This window comes from Haliotis cracherodii, unplaced genomic scaffold (genome assembly GCF_022045235.1).
Source record: "Haliotis cracherodii isolate W230 unplaced genomic scaffold, xgHalCrac1.p SCAF_24, whole genome shotgun sequence".
In the NCBI taxonomy this organism is placed as follows: Eukaryota; Metazoa; Mollusca; class Gastropoda; order Lepetellida; family Haliotidae; genus Haliotis; species Haliotis cracherodii.
The window spans coordinates 1,911,659-1,932,764 of NW_027266280.1; the positions used below are offsets into that span (position 1 = coordinate 1,911,659).

Consider the following 21,106-nt stretch of genomic DNA (forward strand, 5'->3'; position numbering starts at 1 on the left):
TTGCTTTAAGAAATAACCGAGTATTATGTGTTAGTTGAAACTTTTCTTCTGTTTGTCACTTTCTGTGTCTGTATCATGTTATTTGGATGTTTGTACAAAAATATATATGTTTTTGGACACACCTTAAGGTTTTCGCTTAGGTAAGGAGTTGGTCATTTGGACAATGGCCCAGGGCCCAGTTCCACAAAGCAATTGTAGTACTACGACAGTCATAAGTCTATGTTAAAGTAGGGGAGTTACAAACACCTCAGCGCTATGATCGCTTTGTGGAACAGCCCTCTGGGACTCGAGCTGCAATAGGCCCCAACACTCCTCTGGTGCTTGTCCTAATGGGCAACTAATGGGATCTGGTGGTCAGGCTCAGCTACTTGCTTGATAGCTTGCCATATCACCCTGTCGGCATGGAAATGGCCCATTATGTCAATCACTGGTTTGCCTGGTCCAGTCTGGGTTATTTACAGACTGCAGTGATTATGGATTACACGATGGACTGTTTAGAAATTAATATGGAACTAGGTGGTTACAATGTGTGATTGTGTGTCATGATACCCTGACACTAAGAAGATGCTCATGATGTCAGCCACTGGTTTGTCTAAACCAATTTTAATTACTCAAAATGGTATAATTCTGTACTGTTCCTGATTGCAGTGTTTAACATTCTCGTGTTCCCTGATAAAATGCTACATTGTTGGTTCATTCCCTAGCACTGTCACAGCGCTACAACATGCTGACAGTGAATATCTGGAATATTGCTGAGTGTGTGTCGTTAAACAACAAACAAACAAAGACATCGAACAGCAGCAGTTTAGTGTGTCTTTTGTTAATTAATAAGTGCTGTAAATAAACAAGTTTTCATTCACCTGATGAAGTAGTACCAACACTGAAACATTGCGTGCCTTTTATATTATACAATTTATATGTATGAAATATCATTCTGTTTATTTTCATCCTTTTACGGGTGACAGAAATGCTGTGGAGTTCTAACTGAACAAGCCGTCGGGCTGAGATCATAAGCAACACATGTTGTTTGAAGTGTACTGATTTATGGAATGGGTGAAACTGGAGTTATTCATGTCTGTCAGCTGATAGCGGCAGTCAGATGACGCGGTCCAGCGTCCCTCACCTGGCTGCTTTATGACTATCTTATGTAAATATGAGATGTCAGTCGTCTTATCAGCCACCGGATCACTCACATGACTGGCTGGTGACAGACGACCCTCAGGAATGTCGGCCATGTCTGGAAATTATACAATCATGTGTGAAATATAGTTAGCACACAACTGCTAAACTTGTTAAGTTCCTGACATGGTAAATGCTGAATGTCGCACTTATTGAAACTTGTTGAAAAGATGTTTAAGAGTAACTTTTTACAATAGCAATCCCTAACTTTTAATTCATGTTTTGTTGGTGAAACTATTTTACGACCGTATATGACCGCGGATAAGCCGTCCCCGTAGATAAGCCGAGGTGCTAACTTGACCATTGAAATACGTATATGTCAGCATCCTCAATGCCCAGTTATGTTTGTCTGTGTTGGTAGTATTGTTATTATAGACAGCTGAATAGACGAACAGTCTATGAAATCTTTTATTACACAAATACATTTCTCTCCAAATATTTAAAAAGAAAATTTTCATGATGTTGATTTATGGAACTGGCTAGACTTGCTTTTGTTTGTTTGTTGTTTAACGCCACACTCAGCAATATTCCAACTATATGACAGCAGTCTGTAAGTAATCGAGTCTGGACCAGACAATCCAGTGATTGACAACATGAGCATCGATCCACTCAATTGGGATTGATGACATGCATCAACAAAGTCAGTGAGCGGATAACCCGATCCTGTTAATCGCCTCTCACGACAAGCATAGTTGCCTTTTATGGCATGCATGGGTTGCTGAACACCTAGTCTACCCCGGATCTTCATGGGCCACTTGCTTTTATATTAGTCCACATTGGTTTTGTTAACGTATCTTCTACAGTCATGGTGCAGTACTAATGGCTGTCTAGGTATAGCTGTAAGACAACGATATGCTTGGGGCAAATGGCATTTCGACAGTTTTATGGTTTTCACCTTTGATGGATATTCTTCAGTGACAAATTTAAAACAATTAGAACATTAGATGACAGTGAGTCCGTGCCCTAGGCAATAAGGGGGCACGGGTGGCCCGGTTGTCTTAGGCGCCACAATTCACTGGGCACGTCCCTTGGGCATGCCAGAAACCTATGATTGTGGGTTCGAATCCAGGTTCACCCCGATTATGTTTCTAGGTTTGTCAGCACCATACCCGTGCTTGTGTGTTTCACCAAAGCGGTGACCTGCATGACTTCGAGCTTTCCTCCCACATTAAGCTGACACGCCATGATATAACTGGAATACTGTTAAAATAGGCATTAAACCCAACTCACTCGCTCACTCACCTAGGAAATGAAGCGATCTAAAGCCCTGCTGCTGTGAATTGACCTTACTTCAGGTACAGCTACAGAGGGTGACTTGCAGATTGTGGGGAGTACAAGATGTAGAAGTGACAACGAGACCCAAATACTGCTGACCGGGAACAATAGGGAGGTAGACTTGGGATTTAGGTCTTCTTTGTCCACTGTGGACATGACAGTGCCGTGTTGGTCGTTGTCATTAGTGCGGGATAAGGGACTAATCCTTGATGTTGCCTGTACGCTGAGTGGTCGGTTGCTTCCTTCAGATGTTGTAGAACGAGGACACAGAGGGTTTAGGCCAAAGAAAATTAAGTCACAGTCCTCTGTCCCATTAATCTCCACGTTAAAACATTCTTTGACCACCATGGGGATTCTGGATCAGAATAGATGCCTAGCAACCTATGCAGGTCGTCATGGGTCACTGGTCAGAATAGATGCCTAGCAACCTATGCAGGTCGTCATGGGTCACTGGTCAGACTCCATGGTTGATTGTGTGTCATCTAACCCTGTAGGGGTGTCATTGCTAATAACATCGATCACCGGATTGTTTAGTCTAGACTTGATGCACTATAGACCACTGATACCCGAAATGTTACTAATGCAACTAAAAACAACCGATGCACTATAGACCACTGATACCTGGAATGTTACTAATGCAACTAAAGACAACCAACAAACTTTCCTTAATGTTGGATGACATTACACAGTGATAGAAACTAACAGTTTTAGTCCTTATAATGATAATATATAGCAAAACCCTTTATTAAAGGGGCAAATTTCTATGAGTCCTAAAATATGCTACCTCATCTAGTGGGCAGTTTGGCAAGGACTATAGGACCAGTGCCAATTTCTATTGCAGCATTACATGCATTCATAATGATTAGTAACACTTTAACATCAAACATCATTTCTCTAAATGAGCGACACCTTTTAGTAACCTCTGCATTAACTGAAAATTTACTCCACTGTATAATCATAAATTTGAAATTTCAAATGATTCTTTTTACATTCAAGTATATGCAACACCCAAACACCAATACATTAGTAATGCGTTTCCATTGGATAATCTCACAAAACAACTATGAACTCAAGCATGTGTATGCCATCAGATTCAGTAAATTAGCTTCCTGTTTAAGTGAACATAAGTAGAGACTAGAGACTTGATGAGCTTCCCCTCTCAATACTCCCCATCTCTCTCTCTCTCTCTCTCTCTCTCTCTCTCTCTCTCTCTCTCTGTCTCTCATTGCTCTCTCCACATCCCTCTCTCTCTCCCTCCCTCTCCCTGCCCCACCCTCTCCCTGCCTCCCCCTGCCTCTCCCTCCCCCTCAATACTGCACTGTGTCAACCCAAAGAGGTCTGAATGCCCAACATAGATCCCCTGACACACATTGCGGCAAGGCAATCACTCTCCTCTGCTTGCTACCTGTATTTCTAGTTTCAGCAGGTAAAAAAGTTACCCCAATTTCAAACTTTAAATCCATTGGCGTAAGTTCATTCTCTGCATGAGGAGGACATTCCTGCTTTATGGTGGGCAGATCATACCTGGATGTACCTGTGGAATGTTGCAGGTATTTACAGGGGAAGGTTACAAACATAACCTGTACCAGGTGACAATTGTCTACATGTGTTGCTTGATTCTCTCAGTGAATTGATCATGTCAGAGGGGATTCAGCTGCTGGTCCTACGGCCCATGGCCTGTGGAAATGTGGAAGGGTTAGTTCAAAAGAAAAGACCCCCCTCCCCCCATGAACGGAAGTGATAATTTTTAGTTGTATCTACTCCTGACTTCACCCCCCTTTGATTTGATAAGAGATGTTTATGAAATAATACTATTTCTGTTGTGGTGAATTAAAGCTTTTGTTTGGATTGACAAGGCGACTTGGCCCTGGTGCCTTGTCAGTTTGCTGAAGGGTAGGTAAGGTTTTCACTGGAGCTACCCTGGTGCCAGTCACACAATTATTCTTTAATCCCCCCCCTGCATGTTTTCAGACACAGGAGGAGTGTGTCGGCGGGCTTCTTGTAAATTATTTCTTTAATGTTGAGAATTTGAAAAATGTCGTAATACTGATTAAATGATGGATCAGTTTCAATATTCACATCACTGATAATGTCTGAGTATTGTGGGAATTTGAGTCTATTCAGCTTCAGGGGCATGTTGAAACATGATTCTATATAGAAAATGTCCACGTACAGTTATCACAATTAGTTCTGTGTGGGAATTAGGTCACAGTGACCTTTGTGAATCAGGCCTACAACATTACGTCATGGTAACGTGTACATGGCATCCACTGTTTGAACAATGTACAGGAACATACTTGAGGAATATTGATTATGAATTTGTTATACCATGTTATACAGTTCGCTCAGCAATGTATTCCTGCAAGGATTTAGGGGGGTTTTATACCAAAGTTCTCCCTGCAGAATATGCCTATATAAATATTCAGAATTAATTTTGCTTACAGTTGTGTCTGAATGCTCAACAATTCAACTGCCATATGTTTGGAGGAAATATTCTCTTCAACCTACCATCCCCTTTTTTGAAAATTAATCTAACCTATTGTGAGAATAAGACTCATGCTTCCGAAGCTTACGAAGACTGGGGAGGGCATGGGTGGCCCAGTCGGCAAGGTGCCCCAATTCACTGTGCAGAGTTGCCTCCCTTCGGCATGTTGGGCCTGCCAGAAACCTGTGATTCTGTGTTCAAATGCTGGTTCACCCCAATTATGTTTCTTGGTTCGTCAGCACCATAGCCATGCTCGTGGGTTTCATCAAAGTGTAGACATCTTAGACCTGCATCATTTCGGGCTTTCCTCCCATGGTGTAATCAGAATACTCTGCACACTCATAATAACTTCGAAACCTGCTTATGGAGAATTTGACAAACATGGGAATATTCTGTTGATCATTTTTTGCAGATTAGTAGAAATAAAATAAAATTTCTGACCCTGATGCAGAAAGCCAGTGTCAACTTTGAGCTGCCGTTAAAGCTGACAGGGCCTGTGTTGCCTCTCTGTTTATTTGGAAAATTATTGACATTGACTTTGTTTATTTCCAGGAACAAGGCTATTGCCGACTACCTCAGTTCCAATGGCTACATGAATGCTCTCGGGGAATTCCAGAAAGAGACCTCAATGGTAATGTATAAAGCCGAACAGATGTCGCTAGAGAAAACAAGGCCATGTTATCATTGATCCTCCGTGTTGTTACCACAAGTAAAATAGTCCTGATTACCACTGAGCCAGAATAATTCTCTCCCTGGAATGCCCACAAGGATTAATTTTTCTGTGAAAAGGGTCGTGTTTGTGTATGTTAGAGAGGGAATGTTTGAGCAGGGTAATTCTGCTCGCATTCAGAGTAAGCCTTGTTTACTTTGCTGAAAATTCTTGACATTTGTTGTGGAGTACAAAATGACACAAGTCCTCCCATGTTGTGACTTCCTGTAGTATTGGTCTGTGTTAGAGGCATGTAATCCACCTTGGGTAAATACCTCTGTTACCTGTCCAGCCTACAATAGCCCCAGCGCTTTATTGACCCACAGTCACCTGGGAGGGTTGCAGAACTAAAACATGATTACAACAGTCACCTGTCAATACACTGCACAACAGTACATACATGTCACAACAGTCACCTGTTAATACACTGCACAACAGTACATACATGTCACAACAGTCACCTGTCATTACACTACACAACAGTACATACATATCACAACAGTCACCTGTCAATACATTACACAACAGTACATACACATCACAACAGTCACCTGTCAATACACTGCACAACAGTACATACATATCACAACAGTCACCTGTCAATACACTGCACAACAGTACATACACATCACAACAGTCACCTGTCAATACACTTACCCCAAAGGCCCTACTCCGTCCACTGACTGACGTATATCCCCTGTCAGTACACTACACACATGGCATGTCTGGTTCCATGGTTCTAGTGACTACAATAACTATTGCTAAACATAGGGTAGGCGTCCAGTATGAAGGGTGTCTTGAATACTTGCTGCACACTTGACTATTGATAAACATGGGAAATGTGTCTGGTATGTTACAGTAGCATGAGTTGTGGGTGTCTTGAATCACTAACCTCGATACCTACCTCACTATATGATATTTATCACAACGGCAGCTCAAACACTTTGAATCAACAAACCCGTGTTTATCTCCCAGATGTTTGCTTCAGGAGACTTCAGACTGAGCTGCTCAACATTGAAGTGCCCACTCCCTCTGGGTGCACCCAAGTAGCTGCACTTTAAGACTGTCCCTTAGTCTGTAATACAGACCCTGAAACAAACATACCCAATACAGCCCATGCAAGTCTATAATAGTGAGCAAGTCTAGGTAACTGCAGTTCTGAAAATGAAGAGTCTCTGACTCCTTTTAATTATATTTTATTGAGATAATTTAACAACTTGGGTGTTTTCTGTAAAATATGTTCATTTCAGAGACTAGGTGTTAGTTTCTCATTGTCACTAGACAAAACGTTCAATATTATTTGGGGGGTCTTCTCAAAAGTTCAATGAATTGAAAAAAAATGAGTTTGATTGAGCTCCCAGTATGGCAAGTATATGCATATACATAGCTATGCTTCTTGTATGAATACAAGAAAAGAAATATTGGCTATTGTATGTTATGCAGTGTTACTGATTAAGAAGGGTCCTGAAGGTTTTCCACCATTGTATTTCAATATATCAACCGCCTTCGTCTTTAGCTTAAGGATTATGACAATGCCCATTCTACTTTCACGCTTACTTTCAAACGCTGACAGCACAGTAGTCTGACTCCCAGACCCAAGAGAATAAATTAAGAAATGAACCCAACTCACGTCTAGAATGTCTAGATTGTGTAGATTGCCTCAAATCCTGAAATGAAGCATTGCCCTGGGCTCCATTTGAATTATGTTATTTATTTTGTTGATACATATTTTTAAATTCAATAAGTTTATTTCTTGGACAAAGTGTTTATAGTGTAACAGCACAGGTACAGAGATGCCTCTGTAATATTGAGAGGCGGAGCCCTCCACACCCACGGCCCCATTGTGAGAAGTTCAAGCTGGCCACCGACAGTCTCCCAGATCAAACACACAATTCTAGGGCTCATTCTCATGGGCCCAATGCTAACATTTTGATGATTTGGGGGTCTTCATATTCAAATACTATAATGATATAAATTGTGCTGTCAGAGCAAACCCGAAGCATCACAGGGGCATTGTATTACAGGGACACACTAGGTGCACTTGGCAGCCAAATTGGGAAAAACTGGTATTCCAAAATTAAGATTTTCTTATTTTCTTAAATTCAAAGGTATTTGACCGTGTTAACAGTTTTCCAATGTGATTAAGTAAAACAACTAAAAATTTAAATTAAGCCTGTTAAAATATATAAGCCACTTTGTCTCTGTTGGTTCTCTTATCAGTGCTGCACTTCACCACTGCAAGTAAAGCCACGTGTTTCTTGTCCTGTTATCAAGGATGCACTTCACCTCTGTAAAAGCCAAAATAGTTAATAAACATGAAATTTATGATTCAAATTTGTATGTATATTTCTGACCTTTGCTGCAGTTATCATCCTCTAAGCAGGTCTAGATACATTCCTGCCTCCATCCAAACTCTGTTCTAGTAAGGGGGAACATGTCATTGACTGACTGCCATCGGAAATTCCCCAAAGATATTTTTCAATTTTAGTGATGGTATTGAAGAATATCCTATCAAAATTTGCCAACATCATGAAAATGCCTTTGACGTATGTGTCTGGCAAAGTCACTAGGGGGGAGTAAGAAACTTCAAGGCATCCTATGTAGCATTGATAGATGCAGCCTGTGATAGTTCCCCTGCTATAGGTTGCTGTGTATAGTGCATTACCCTATCAGCATTAGAAATCTGTGCTAGTCCTATAGTCCTTCCAATAGTTGAGGTATCCTAAGGACTAGTAGAAAATTGCCATTATTGAGGGTTTTGCTATATGTTATCATTATAAGGATTAGTGGATTAAAAATGTTAGTTTCTGTCACTGCCAATCCGTAACCCCCATTCCCCATCAAGCTGCAAGGCATTAGTCCCTCAGACAGGGATGTCTCGGACTAAACATTATTTCTTTCATGGATTAGACCCTGAATGTCAATAAATCCTGTGTTTCTACCCTAAGATCAGTGGGCATCAAAATTCTTTTGTTACATCCCTCGGAACTTTAATTGATAAGCCTTAACTGTTCAGGTATCAGGACCACGAGAGTTTCAGACAACGTGTGTGTTCAGCACGTTGAATCAAAGTTAGTCATTGATGAGTAATATCCAGTCTGAGGTCTCATAGTTTGGAACCGAGCAGCTAGGCTGACAAATGTGAATATTGAGATGAAGTCTTGTAAATGTCATGCATACAGCCAGTGTGATTTAATACATCACTACATACAGCCAGTGTGATTTAATACATCACCACATACAGCCAGTGGCATTTAATACATCACAACATACAGCCAGCGTGATTTAGTACATCATTACATACAGCCAGTGTGATTTAGTACATCACTACATACAGCCAGTGTGATGTAATACATCACTACATACAGCCAGTGTGATGTAATATATCACTACATACAGCCAGTGTGATTTAGTACATCACCACATACAGCCAGTGTGATGTAATACATCACTACATACAGCCAGTGTGATTTAATACATCACTACATACAGCCAGTGTGATTTAATACATCGCCACATACAGCCAGTGGTATTTAATACATCACAACATACAGCCAGCGTGATTTAGTACATCATTACATACAGCCAGTGTGATTTAGTACATCACTACATACAGCCAGTGTGATGTAATACATCACTACATACAGCCAGTGTGATGTAATACATCACTACATACAGCCAGTGTGATTTAGTATATCATTACGTACAGCCAGTGTGATTTAGTACATCACTACATACAGCCAGTGTGATTTAATACATCGCCACATACAGCCAGTGGCATTTAATACATCACAACATACAGCCAGCGTGATTTAGTACATCATTACATACAGCCAGTGTGATTTAGTACATCACCACATACAGCCAGTGTGATGTAATGCATCACTACATACAGCCAGTGTGATGTAATACATCACTACGTACAGCCAGTGTGATGTAATACATCACTACATACAGCCAGTGTGATTTAATACATCATTACATACAGCCAGTGTGATATAATACATCACTACATACAGCCAGTGTGATTTAGTACATCACTACATACAGCCAGTGTGATGTAATACATCACCACATACAACCAGTGTGATGTAATACATCACTACATACAGCCAGTGTGATTTAATACATCACTACATACAGCCAGTGTGATGTAATACATCACTACATACAGCCAGTGTGATGTAATACATCACCACATACAACCAGTGTGATTTAATACATCACCACATACAACCAGTGTGATGTAATACATCACCACATACAACCAGTGTGATTTAATACATCACCACATACAGCCAGTGTGATTTAATACATCACAACATACAGCCAGTTTGATTTAATACATCACCACATACAGCTAGTGTCATTTAATACATCGCCACATACAGCCAGTGGCATTTAATACATCACAACATACAGCAAGCGTGATTTAGTACATCATTACATACAGCCAATGTGATTTAGTACATCACTACATACAGCCAGTGTGATGTAATACATCACTACATACAGCCAGTGTGATGTAATACATCACTACATACAGCCAGTGTGATTTAGTACATCATTACATACAGCCAGTGTGATTTAGTACATCATTACATACAGCCAGTGTGATTTAGTACATCACTACATACAGCCAGTGTGATGTAATACATCGCCACATACAGCCAGTGGCATTTAATACATCACAACATACAGCCAGCGTGATTTAGTACATCATTACATACAGCCAGTGTGATTTAGTACATCACCACAAACAGCCAGTGTGATGTAATACATCATTACATACAGCCAGTGTGATGTAATACATCACTACATACAGCCAGTGTGATTTAATACATCACTACATACAGCCAGTGTGATGTAATACATCACCACATACAACCAGTGTGATGTAATACATCACTACATACAGCCAGTGTGATTTAATACATCACTACATACAGCCAGTGTGATGTAATACATCACTACATACAGCCAGTGTGATGTAATACATCACCACATACAACCAATGTGATTTAATACATCGCCACATACAACCAGTGTGATGTAATACATCACCACATACAACCAGTGTGATGTAATACATCACAACATACAGCCAGTGTGATGTAATACATCACCACATACAACCAGTGTGATGTAATACATCGCCACATACAACCAGTGTGATGTAATACATCACTACATACAGCCAGTGTGATTTAATACATCACAACATACAACCAGCATGATTTAATACATCACCACATACAGCCAGTGTGATTTAATACATCACTACATACAGCCAGTGTGATTTAGTACATCGCCACATGCAGCCAGTGTGATGTAATACATCACCACATACAGCCAGTGTGATGTAATACATCACTACATACAGCCAGTGTGGTGTAATACATCACTACATACAGCCAGTGTGATGTAATACATCACCACATACAACCAGTGTGATTTAATACATCACCACATACAACCAGTGTGATTTTATACATCACCACATACAACCAGTGTGATTAATACATCGCCACATACAACCAGCTTGATTAATACATCGCCACATACAGCCAGTGTGATTTAATAACTCGATACATACAGCCAATGTGATTTAATACATCGATTCATACATCCAGTGTGATTTAATACATTTATACATACACCTAGTGTGATTAAATACATCGCCACATACAGCCAGTGTTATTTAAAACATTGATACATCTCATACCTACAACGTTTGTGATTTATCATATTTTCTCATGATTTTAGTTTAATTACGTTCAAATCAAGACAGATAAAACAAATACCTTACATTCAGAGTTGTTACTGTCATGACATTACATGCTGGTATTGCTCAGAGCTGTTACTTTCCTAGAGCTCCATATTCCTAATGTCACATGTTTTGAACCTATATCCTGAACAAGGCAATGTGCAGTAGTTAGGATGAATTATTGCTGCACGTGTGTAGATCTTGATCAAGGTGCTACATTCCACATGTTATTGCTGAAAATGAGGGCCATAATAAGCAGGCTACTCATATTCCCCCTGCTGAGTGAACAGTTTATCTGCCGACTGATAACTGACTGCATGGTGCATGCCACCCGAGGCTGTGGGCTGCCGGCGGCAGGCGGCTGAGAGTGTTGGAGGGGAGGGAGCTGTGGAGAGAATTGCATCATCCATTTTGTGGGGGTGGAAGCAGCCTAATGTTCATCTGCGTTAATTTCATTTCTGTGACTGTTGGGAAATTAGTTTCTGGAGAGTTGAGACCTTTCAGTCCTGTTCTTTGAACTCAGGAAAAGTGGTTGAAAGTTAATGTGTCTCGGTAGAATTTAATAAGACTTTGAGGGAAAAGTGTTCTCTTGTCATGCTGAAGATTAGACTTGGTTCAAGGTGTAAGGCCGAATAGGTCCCCAGCACTCTAGCTTATCTCCCCGTGGAGATTCTGGGGCAGAATTGGTCCCCAGCACTGATGCTTGTTTCCCTGTGAAATTCCAGGACAGAACAGGTCCCCAGCACCCTAGCTTATCTCCCCGTGGAGATTCCAGGTTAGAATAATTCCCCTAATCCCAGTATCCAAGCACCCTAGTACCCTAGTATCCCAGCACCCAAGTACCCCACTACCCAAGTACCCCACTACCCCAGTATCCCAGTACCCTAGTATCCCAAGTACCCCACTACCCAAGTATCCCAGCACCCAAGTTCCCCACTACCCAAGTACCCCACTACCCCACTATCCCACTATCCCAGCACCCAAGTGACCCACTACCCCAGTATCCTAGTACCCCAGTACCCTAGTATCCCAATACCCTAGTATCCTAGTACCCCAGTATCCAAGTACCCTAGTACCCCAGTATCCAAGTACCCTAGTACCCCAGTATCAAAGTACCCTAGTACCCCAGTATCCAAGTACCCTAGTACCCCAGTATCCAAGTACCCTAGTACCCCAGTATCCAAGTACCCTAGTACCCCAGTATCCCAGTACCCTAGTATCTCAATACCCCAGTACCCTAGTATCCTAGTACCCCAGTACCCAGTATCCTAGTACCCCAGTACTCTAGTATCTCAATACCCCAGTACCCTAGTATCTTAGTACCCTAGTATCCTAGTACCCGAGTATCCTAGTACCCCAGTATCCCAGCACCCCAGTATCCCAGTACCCAGTACCCCAGTACCCTAGTACCCCAGTACCCCAGTATCCTATTACCCCAGTACTCTAGTATCCCGGTATCCCAGTATCCTAGTACCCCAGTACCCTATTACCCCAATACCCTATTACCCCAGTACCCCATGAAGATCATACGGTCACGCTCTGTGACTTTGCTGATTTTGTCATCCTTACCTGATGGCTATCATCATCATCATCATCATCATCATCATCATCATCGTGGGTTAAAAACCCAGACCCATTCTGATTGTGGTTCTTGCCAAGATAAACGTCTATGACTTGTCTCTATGGGATGTTCGCCCACTTAAAGGTGCCAAGAGGGTAAACGTCTATGACTTGTGTCACTATGGGATGTTCGCCCACTCGAAGGTGCCATGCTGTGATGAAAGTGACATGTTTAAAGCATCCCCTCCACACATGATCTTCACCTTCCCTTTTTTCCTCCACAGTCCCCTGAGATAGAAAAGAAGTATGCGGGTCTTCTGGAGAAGAAGTGGACCTCCGTCATCAGACTGCAGAAAAAGGTATTAATAATGTGTAGTTGATGAAAGAGTGACGGGCCTGACCTGACTGGAACCTGACTGTGAAATCAGATCTCTTCCTCTGTAATTTATTGATTAAAAAATGGGAAAGTTAATCCATGTTTGAGAATTTGCAGGTTTGAGCTGGACATGATATTTTATGAGATTCTGAAACTGAAATATGTAATCACTGTGGTGATTCCTGGTAATACAGGTCCGCACTAATTAATGATTATCTTAAAAGTTAAAATGAAAGGTCATCGACTTGGGTGATTGTGAGCCCCCATGCCTCGGGGTCATAGATCGTTGCACATGTTCCCAGTCACTGGACTGTCTGGTCTCTCACTCACCTGTGATCTCTGTACCTCCAGGTCATGGACCTTGAAGCTAAGCTGTCTGAGACAGAGAGGGAGTACAACGCTGGTGCCCCCACGCGGGACAAGCGCAGCCCGCTGGAGTGGATTCCCCGCCCCCCGGAGAAGTACACCATGACCGGACACAGGAGTCCCGTCACTAAGGTCATCATACATCCTGTCTTTGCCGTCATGGTGTCCGCTAGTGAGGACGCCACACTCAAGGTAGGGGAGACAACTCTACTGCTCATAAGAATATACATATACAGTAAATCATGAGACATGCAACACCCAGTACTGTTTCATGGAATTCTAAGTCACAAGTGGTGGTGTTTGATGATAAGTTCATAAAGTACATTTTATCATGCTTTTAGGCGAAGGTTCGACGCTCGCATTTATTTGGTGATGCATTATTTCATTGATCAAAGTATAATCAATTATTACCAAAATCCAATCCGTGACTCCTTTTGTTGGATAAGGGAGGTAACTCTTTTTTGAATAGATCATTTGTCAAATTTATAAGTGTTGTTATCAGATGATCAGTCTAGAGATTTTCTGCATGATTTCTGTATTCAAAATGGTTAAAACCCTGCCCAGGAGAAAATAGTTTTGATGTGAAAGGTCACTGCTTGTCGTCCCTCTTAAACATTTACATTTTCAAATTTTTCCCTGAAACAAATAGATGATTCCATCACTTGTTTGTAAACAACTACTCGCAGTCCATTCATCCTAGGCAAACTTTTCGACATCTGTAAAACCATATGGCCTGTGAAGTGAAAACTTTCCATTGAGGATCCCAGTAATGGTGTTCACAGAATCCCAACCCTGTTGTTACACATGGCCACCATGGCAGACATTTTGAAAATGTCCTATGGGCGCAGTGCACAGTCATTCCTGCATGTGTCAGTGTCCTATAGAGGAGGTATGTCTTGTTGCAGGGGCGGTCGGGTAGCCTAGTGGTTAAAGCGTTCGCTCCTCACGCCGAAGACCCGGGTTCGATTCCCGACATTGGTACAATGTGTGAAGCCAATTTCTAGTGTCCCACGCCGTGATATTGCTGGAATATTGCTTAAAGGCGGCGTAAAACCATACTTACTCACTCTTTCACTCTCACTCACTCACTCACTCACTCACTCTTGTTGCAGCTGTGGGACTACGAAACCGGGGACTATGAGCGGAGTCTGAAGGGACACACAGACTCTGTACAGGACATCTCCTTTGACTCCACAGGAAACTTTCTAGGTGAGATACTGCAGTTGGGGACTTCATCTATCAGTCCAAAGCCTGACTCTAGTATAGGTTTGTCGAGTGGTAGAGCGTCCGCCCAGAGAGCAGAAGGTTCGGGGTTCGATCCCCGGCCCCGTCATACCAAAAGACGTTAAAAGATGGTACTTGTTGTTACCCTGTCTGGCGCTCGGTATTAAGGGGCTAAAACAAGGACTGTTCGGCTTGGAGTCAGTATACTGTGTCTGAGTGGGGTATTCATGTTAAACTGCGGCATGGTATCTCTTTTTTTTTTGTCACAGGTTTTGTCTGAGTATGTTCAACCTAGGGTCTACTCAGTAGTGGTAAAGTCTGACGGCTGAAAGAAACTTCTGCTTTTAGTGTATGCATTTGTTGTGTAATGCCTCACTCAGCAATATTCCATCTTCATGACGACGGCCTGTAAATAATCCAGCCTGGACCAGACAATCCAGTGATTGATATCATGAGTAACATACCAATCAATCAGGGTATGATGACATTTAATCAACCAAGTCAATGAGTCTGACCACCCGATCCAATTAGTTGGCACAGGTTGTTAGGATCTATTTTACCTCAGAATCCCCACAAGTGTGCTGCTTGAGACAAATGAACGTTGTGAGCCTAGGTAGAACCCTACCTGTCTGTGTGCTGTACCCTTGTGACATGGTGCTTGTGTTTCAGCCTCCTGCTCGGCCGACATGACCATCAAGCTGTGGGACTTCAAGGGCTACGACTGCATCAAAACCATGTATGGTACGTACCGCAATAATCAGAATACCGTCCTGATATCCCCAACTTGACGTCTGCTTCACAGTTCTACCCAGCAGACACCCATGGTCCAGCATGAGAAACTCCAGTCAGTAGATCTGATGATGATGTAATAGATCGCATTATATAAGCATGATCGTCCAGGGGTCTTTGTTATTGCCCTTGTATTGAAGTCCACGGACATTTTTTGCTCGAACATTTTCACATTGTCTGTTATTGTATTTGAATGTAGGGACAAGCAGGACTAACAAGTCTCGGAAATGAAAATATCTTTCAAAAATGCTTTTGGTTAAATTGTCTTTTTGTATATCATATCAAGGAGCTAAGAAAGCCTTATTATATATTCCTGACCAGAAGAAATCTTGTCACATACCTGACCTGAAGAAATTTGGTTATATTCTTGACCTGAAGAAATGTCAGATTTATCACAGTAAGAAATTTTGTTACATTCCTGACCTGAGGATATTTTTTTACATTCCTGACCTGAAGAAATTTCAGATTCATAAAAGTAAGAAATCTTGTTACATTTCTGTTACATTCCTGACCTGAAGAAATGTAAACTTGCCAAATATAGACCTGCTAGCAAATTTTGGAATATGTTTGTTTTAGTGTCTCTATGACTAGAACATACTGAATCTCTGAGTGTTGACATTAGGAGAGTGACAAAGACTCCTCCACTGCCGTGCTTTTCAAACACTGACACTAGTTACCACAAAGCAATGTGTAGTGTGTTCTGTACATAACATGCAAGATGCTCAGTGAGATGTCCATCTATCTGATGATTTCTACCCTTGTCACAAACAGGTCACGACCACAATGTTTCGAGCGTGTGCTTCATGCCAAGTGGAGATTTCGTTGTCTCGGCTTCTCGAGACAAGACCATCAAGATGTGGGAGGTGGCAACCGGGTACGTCATGTTTGTGATCACATGGTCAAGGACTGAATTAAAAAAGTATCAAGATCTGTAACATAAAGCTTTACAGCTGTTGCATCAAGGAAGTCGGCGTAGACTTGGTGGATTGATTACAGCACTTGTTGACACTAGCAACTACCCTGAAAGTATCATTGAAAGAATAGCAGAAGTTTATCCTATTTTAGTGTGTGACAAAGGTTTCCTTTTATGAACTATTAATGCAGTGGCATGAATTTGCACATGATATTGATTTTTTTAATGATTTTTTTCTGTTTTTTTTGTGTTTTTTTTGTCACAATGATTATGGAATATTTCTCCCTAATTCCTTTTTTTCTAAGTCTATTCTTTGTGTCCCCCGCCATGTATTGCAGGAATATTGCTTAAAGTGACATAAAACATACACCCTCACTTGTACAAGTTACAATGCTGGCAAATTGTGAGTCTCAGCTTTGAAGTAATGTTCTTATCACATGAAGTAGAATAGGGTTGGTCCACGTCAATGTCATGTCCAGGTTGTTCATGCTGAGTTGTGCACTCTGCTGCAGGTACTGCGTGAAGACGTTCACTGGTCACCGCGAGTGGGTGAGGATGGTGAGGGTCAACAATGATGGATCTCTCCTGGCCAGCTGCTCAAATGATCAGGTAATCAGCAACTCCTGGAGGTGTTCAGTGCTGGGTTACATGCTAACCTGCTGCCTGTAGAAACACCCAGGCAGGGATGTGATGGCCCAAACTGCCCCACACTTGTAAACTTGACTAAGAAAGATTGAGATTACAGTGTGTGTGAGGCTAAGCCATGTGTGAGGCCAAGCCATGTGTGAGGCCAAGCCCTGTGTGGGGGCCATGTGTGTGAGGCCAAGCCATGTGTGGGGGCCATGTGTGTGAGGCCAAGCCATGTGTGGGGGCCATGTGTGTGAGGCCAAGCCATGTGTGTGAGGCCAAGCCATGCGAGAGGCTAAGCCATGTGAGGCCAAGCCCTGTGTGGGGGCCATGTGTGAGGCCAAGCCATGTGTGGGGGCCATGTGTGTGAGGCCAAGCCATGTGAGAGGCCAAGCCATGTGTGAGGCCAAGCCATGTGTGAGGCCAAGCCATGTGTGGGGGCCATGTGTGAGGCCAAGCCCTGTGTGAGGCCAAGCCATGTGTGGGGGCCATGTGTGAGAGGCTAAGCCATGTGAGGCCAAGCCATGTGTGGGGGCCATGTGTGAGGCCAAGCCATGTGTGGGGGCCATGTGTGAGAGGCTAAGCCATGTGAGGCCAAGCCATGTGTGAGGCCAAGCCATGTGTGAGGGCCATGTGTGAGAGGCTAAGCCATGTGAGGCCAAGCCCTGTGAGAGGCCAAGCCATGTGTGGGGGCCATGTGTGTGAGGCCAAGCCATGTGTGGGGGCCATGTGTGAGAGGCCAAGCCATGTGTGGGGACCCATGTGTGAGAGGCCAAGCCATGTGTGGGGACCCATGTGTGAGAGGCCAAGCCCTGTGAGAGGCCAGGCCATGCGAGAGGCCAGGCCATGTGAGAGGCCAAGCCATGTGCGGGGCCCCATGTGAGAGAGGCCAAGCCATGCGAGAGGCCAGGCCATGTGTGGGGGGCCCATGTTATTGTGCAGGGACTGCATTGTTTAGCTGGAATATTGTTGTCAGCCCGTGTTCTGGAATCCAGAGGTCTGACCCTACCTGGTACCCTGTACATGACCTGACCCTACCTGGTACCCAATACATGACCTGACCCTACCTGATACCCTGTACATGACCTGACCCTACCTGGTACCCTGTACATGACCTGACCCTACCTGGTACCCTGTACATGACCTGACCCTACCTGGTACCCAATACATGACCTGACCCTACCTGATACCCTGTACATGACCTGACCCTACCTGATACCCTGTACATGACCTGACTCTACCTGGTACCCTGTACATGACCTGACCCTACCTGGTATCCAGTACATGACCTGACTCTACCTGGTACCCTGTACATGACCTGACCCTACCTGGTACCCTGTACATGACCTGACTCTACCTGGTACCCTGTACATGACCTGACCCTACCTGGTACCCTGTACATGACCTGACTCTACCTGGTACCCTGTACATGACCTGACCCTACCTGGTACCCAATACATGACTTGATGCTTCCTGGTACCCTGTACATGACATGAGAGGTCAAGCCTGTGAGAGGCCAAGCCATGTGCGGGGACCCATGTGTGAGAGGCCAAGCCTGTGAGAGGCCAAGCCATGTGCGGGGACCCATGTGTGAGAGGCCAAGCCTGTGAGAGGCCAAGCCTGTGAGAGGCCAAGCCATGCGAGAGGCCAAGCCATGCGAGAGACCAAGCCATGCGAGAGGCCAGGCCATGCGAGAGACCAAGCCATGCGAGAGGCCAGGCCATGCGAGAGGCCAGGCCATGCGAGAGGCCAGGCCATGTGTGGGGGGCCCATGTTATTGTGCAGGGACTGCATTGTTTAGCTGGAATATTGTTGTCAGCCCGTGTTCTGAAATCCAGAGGTCTGACCCTACCTGGTACCCTGTACATGACCTGACCCTACCTGGTACCCTGTACATGACTGACCCTACCTGGTACCCTGTACATGACCTGACTCTACCTTGTACCCTGTACATGACCTGACTCTGCCTGGTACCCTGTACATGACCTGACCCTACCTGGTACCCTGTACATGACCTTTATATCTGCAGACTGTCCGTGTGTGGGTGACGGCCACGAAGGAGTGCAAGGCCGAGCTGCGGGAACATGAGCATGTGGTGGAGTGCATCACCTGGGCTCCGGAATCAGCTCACCCCGCCATCAACGAGGGGGCCGGCATCGATGTATGTATCACATGGTTTCACTAACACTGTTGCTCATAGACTGTCTTATAGAACGCACCATGCCATCAGCGAGGGAGCATGCATATGATATAATTCAGTATTTTCCAACCAAGATACTTGAACTAGGAGAAGTAAAAGTTGGTGCAGTGTCAGTCCGCAAGGTAAGCGATGTGCTGTAATCCCCTTTTGTTTGCTTTTCAGGCCAAGAAGCCCCGCAATGGCCCCTTCCTGATATCTGGCTCCCGGGACAAGACCATCAAGATGTGGGACGTCAGCGTCGGCCTCTGCCTCTTCACTCTGGTTTGTTTCAGTCAACGATGTCGTCATACTTTACCCAATTGACATTCTGGGCAGAAATAATCTAGCAGCTAAAGCTTGTTGTACTAGTACTAGCTGACCATATCCGTGGGCTAGTGGTCTAGCGTCCACCGGGAAAGCAGAAGGACTGAGGTTCTATCCCCTGCCGCTTAATACCACTCGGCCTTATGGGGCTATAACAACTACCGTTCGGCTCAAAGTCAGTATACTGTGTCTTAATGGGGTAGTCATGTTAAACTGCGGCATGGTATGTCAGTGGACTAGCACTATAAAATCTGCATTAGTCCGGACAAGCACAAGGAGCCACACTGTACTGTTTGCACAGACTTGGAAAGGCCTTTAATTGGTCATTTTCAGTCTTGGAAAAGGCCTTGGATTGGCCAACCATACCTTGAAACTGCTTGATTTTTTCTGTTTTACTCTCAGAAAGGCCTCTCTCTTTTTTAGTCATCGAATACCTTGAATTTGTTAGTCCTACCTTGAAAAGGCCTCATGTTATTTCTGTATATGTCAAAGCACACTTTGTCATCGAAAAGTGTTATCATTGCCATGATTCCATTGAAAACAGCTTATATTTCGGATTCTGTGTCATTGTACCCCCATGGGGAATAGTTGTTCATGCTATCAACCACTGGATAGCCTTGCCCAGATTTGATTGTTATGGTGTCTACAATGACTCCCCAGTGTATGTGTGTGTGGGTATCAGACCAGCTGTGTCCAAGCTGATTGTGTGCCGACAGTCTCTGATTGTTTGACGACAGTGTCTGATTGTGTGACAGGAGCCTCTGATTGTGTGACAACAGTCCGTGATTGTGTGCCGACAGTCTCTGATTGTTTGATGACAGTGTCTGATTGTGTGACAACAGCCTCTGATTTTGTGCCGACAGTCCGTGATTGTGTAACGACAGACCCTGATTGTGGTACAGACTTGATTACTATTATATTGCTATCAATGCGAGTGAAACACCATTCTCAGTTAGTTACAAGCAGTGACGTGTTCAGCCCTACAGTGGAATGTGTTTGCACCCTGCTAGGTTGGCCACGACAACTGGGTGCGTGGACTGGTGTTCCACCCCGGCGGCAAGTACATCCTGAGTGCAGCAGATGACAAGACGCTGCGAGTGTGGGACATCAAGAACAAGAGGAACCACAAGACTCTGGAGGCTCACACACACTTCGTCACATCACTAGGTGAGGGACATATCAATCTCTCTCTCACACACACACACACACACACACACACACACACACACACACACACATCGTCACATCAGTAGGTGAGGGACATATCAATCTCTCTCACACTCACACGCACACACACACACATCGTCACATCACTAGGTGATGGACATATCAC

The 21,106-nt window shown here is 43.6% G+C and overlaps 1 protein-coding gene across 1 annotated transcript in view; it reads left to right on the forward strand.

Annotated features, from left to right (window-relative positions):
• LOC139472517 (lissencephaly-1 homolog A-like) overlaps window positions 1-21,106 on the forward strand; it is a 56,717-nt gene that overhangs the window by 30,853 nt on the left and 4,758 nt on the right. The window contains exons 3-12 of the mRNA XM_071254992.1: window positions 5,492-5,570; window positions 13,260-13,334; window positions 13,703-13,909; window positions 14,830-14,926; window positions 15,611-15,682; window positions 16,502-16,604; window positions 17,156-17,252; window positions 19,300-19,431; window positions 19,633-19,731; window positions 20,784-20,940. Of these exons, the coding sequence (XP_071111093.1) occupies window positions 5,492-5,570; window positions 13,260-13,334; window positions 13,703-13,909; window positions 14,830-14,926; window positions 15,611-15,682; window positions 16,502-16,604; window positions 17,156-17,252; window positions 19,300-19,431; window positions 19,633-19,731; window positions 20,784-20,940 (1,118 nt within the window). The remainder of the gene's footprint in view (window positions 1-5,491; window positions 5,571-13,259; window positions 13,335-13,702; window positions 13,910-14,829; window positions 14,927-15,610; window positions 15,683-16,501; window positions 16,605-17,155; window positions 17,253-19,299; window positions 19,432-19,632; window positions 19,732-20,783; window positions 20,941-21,106) is intronic.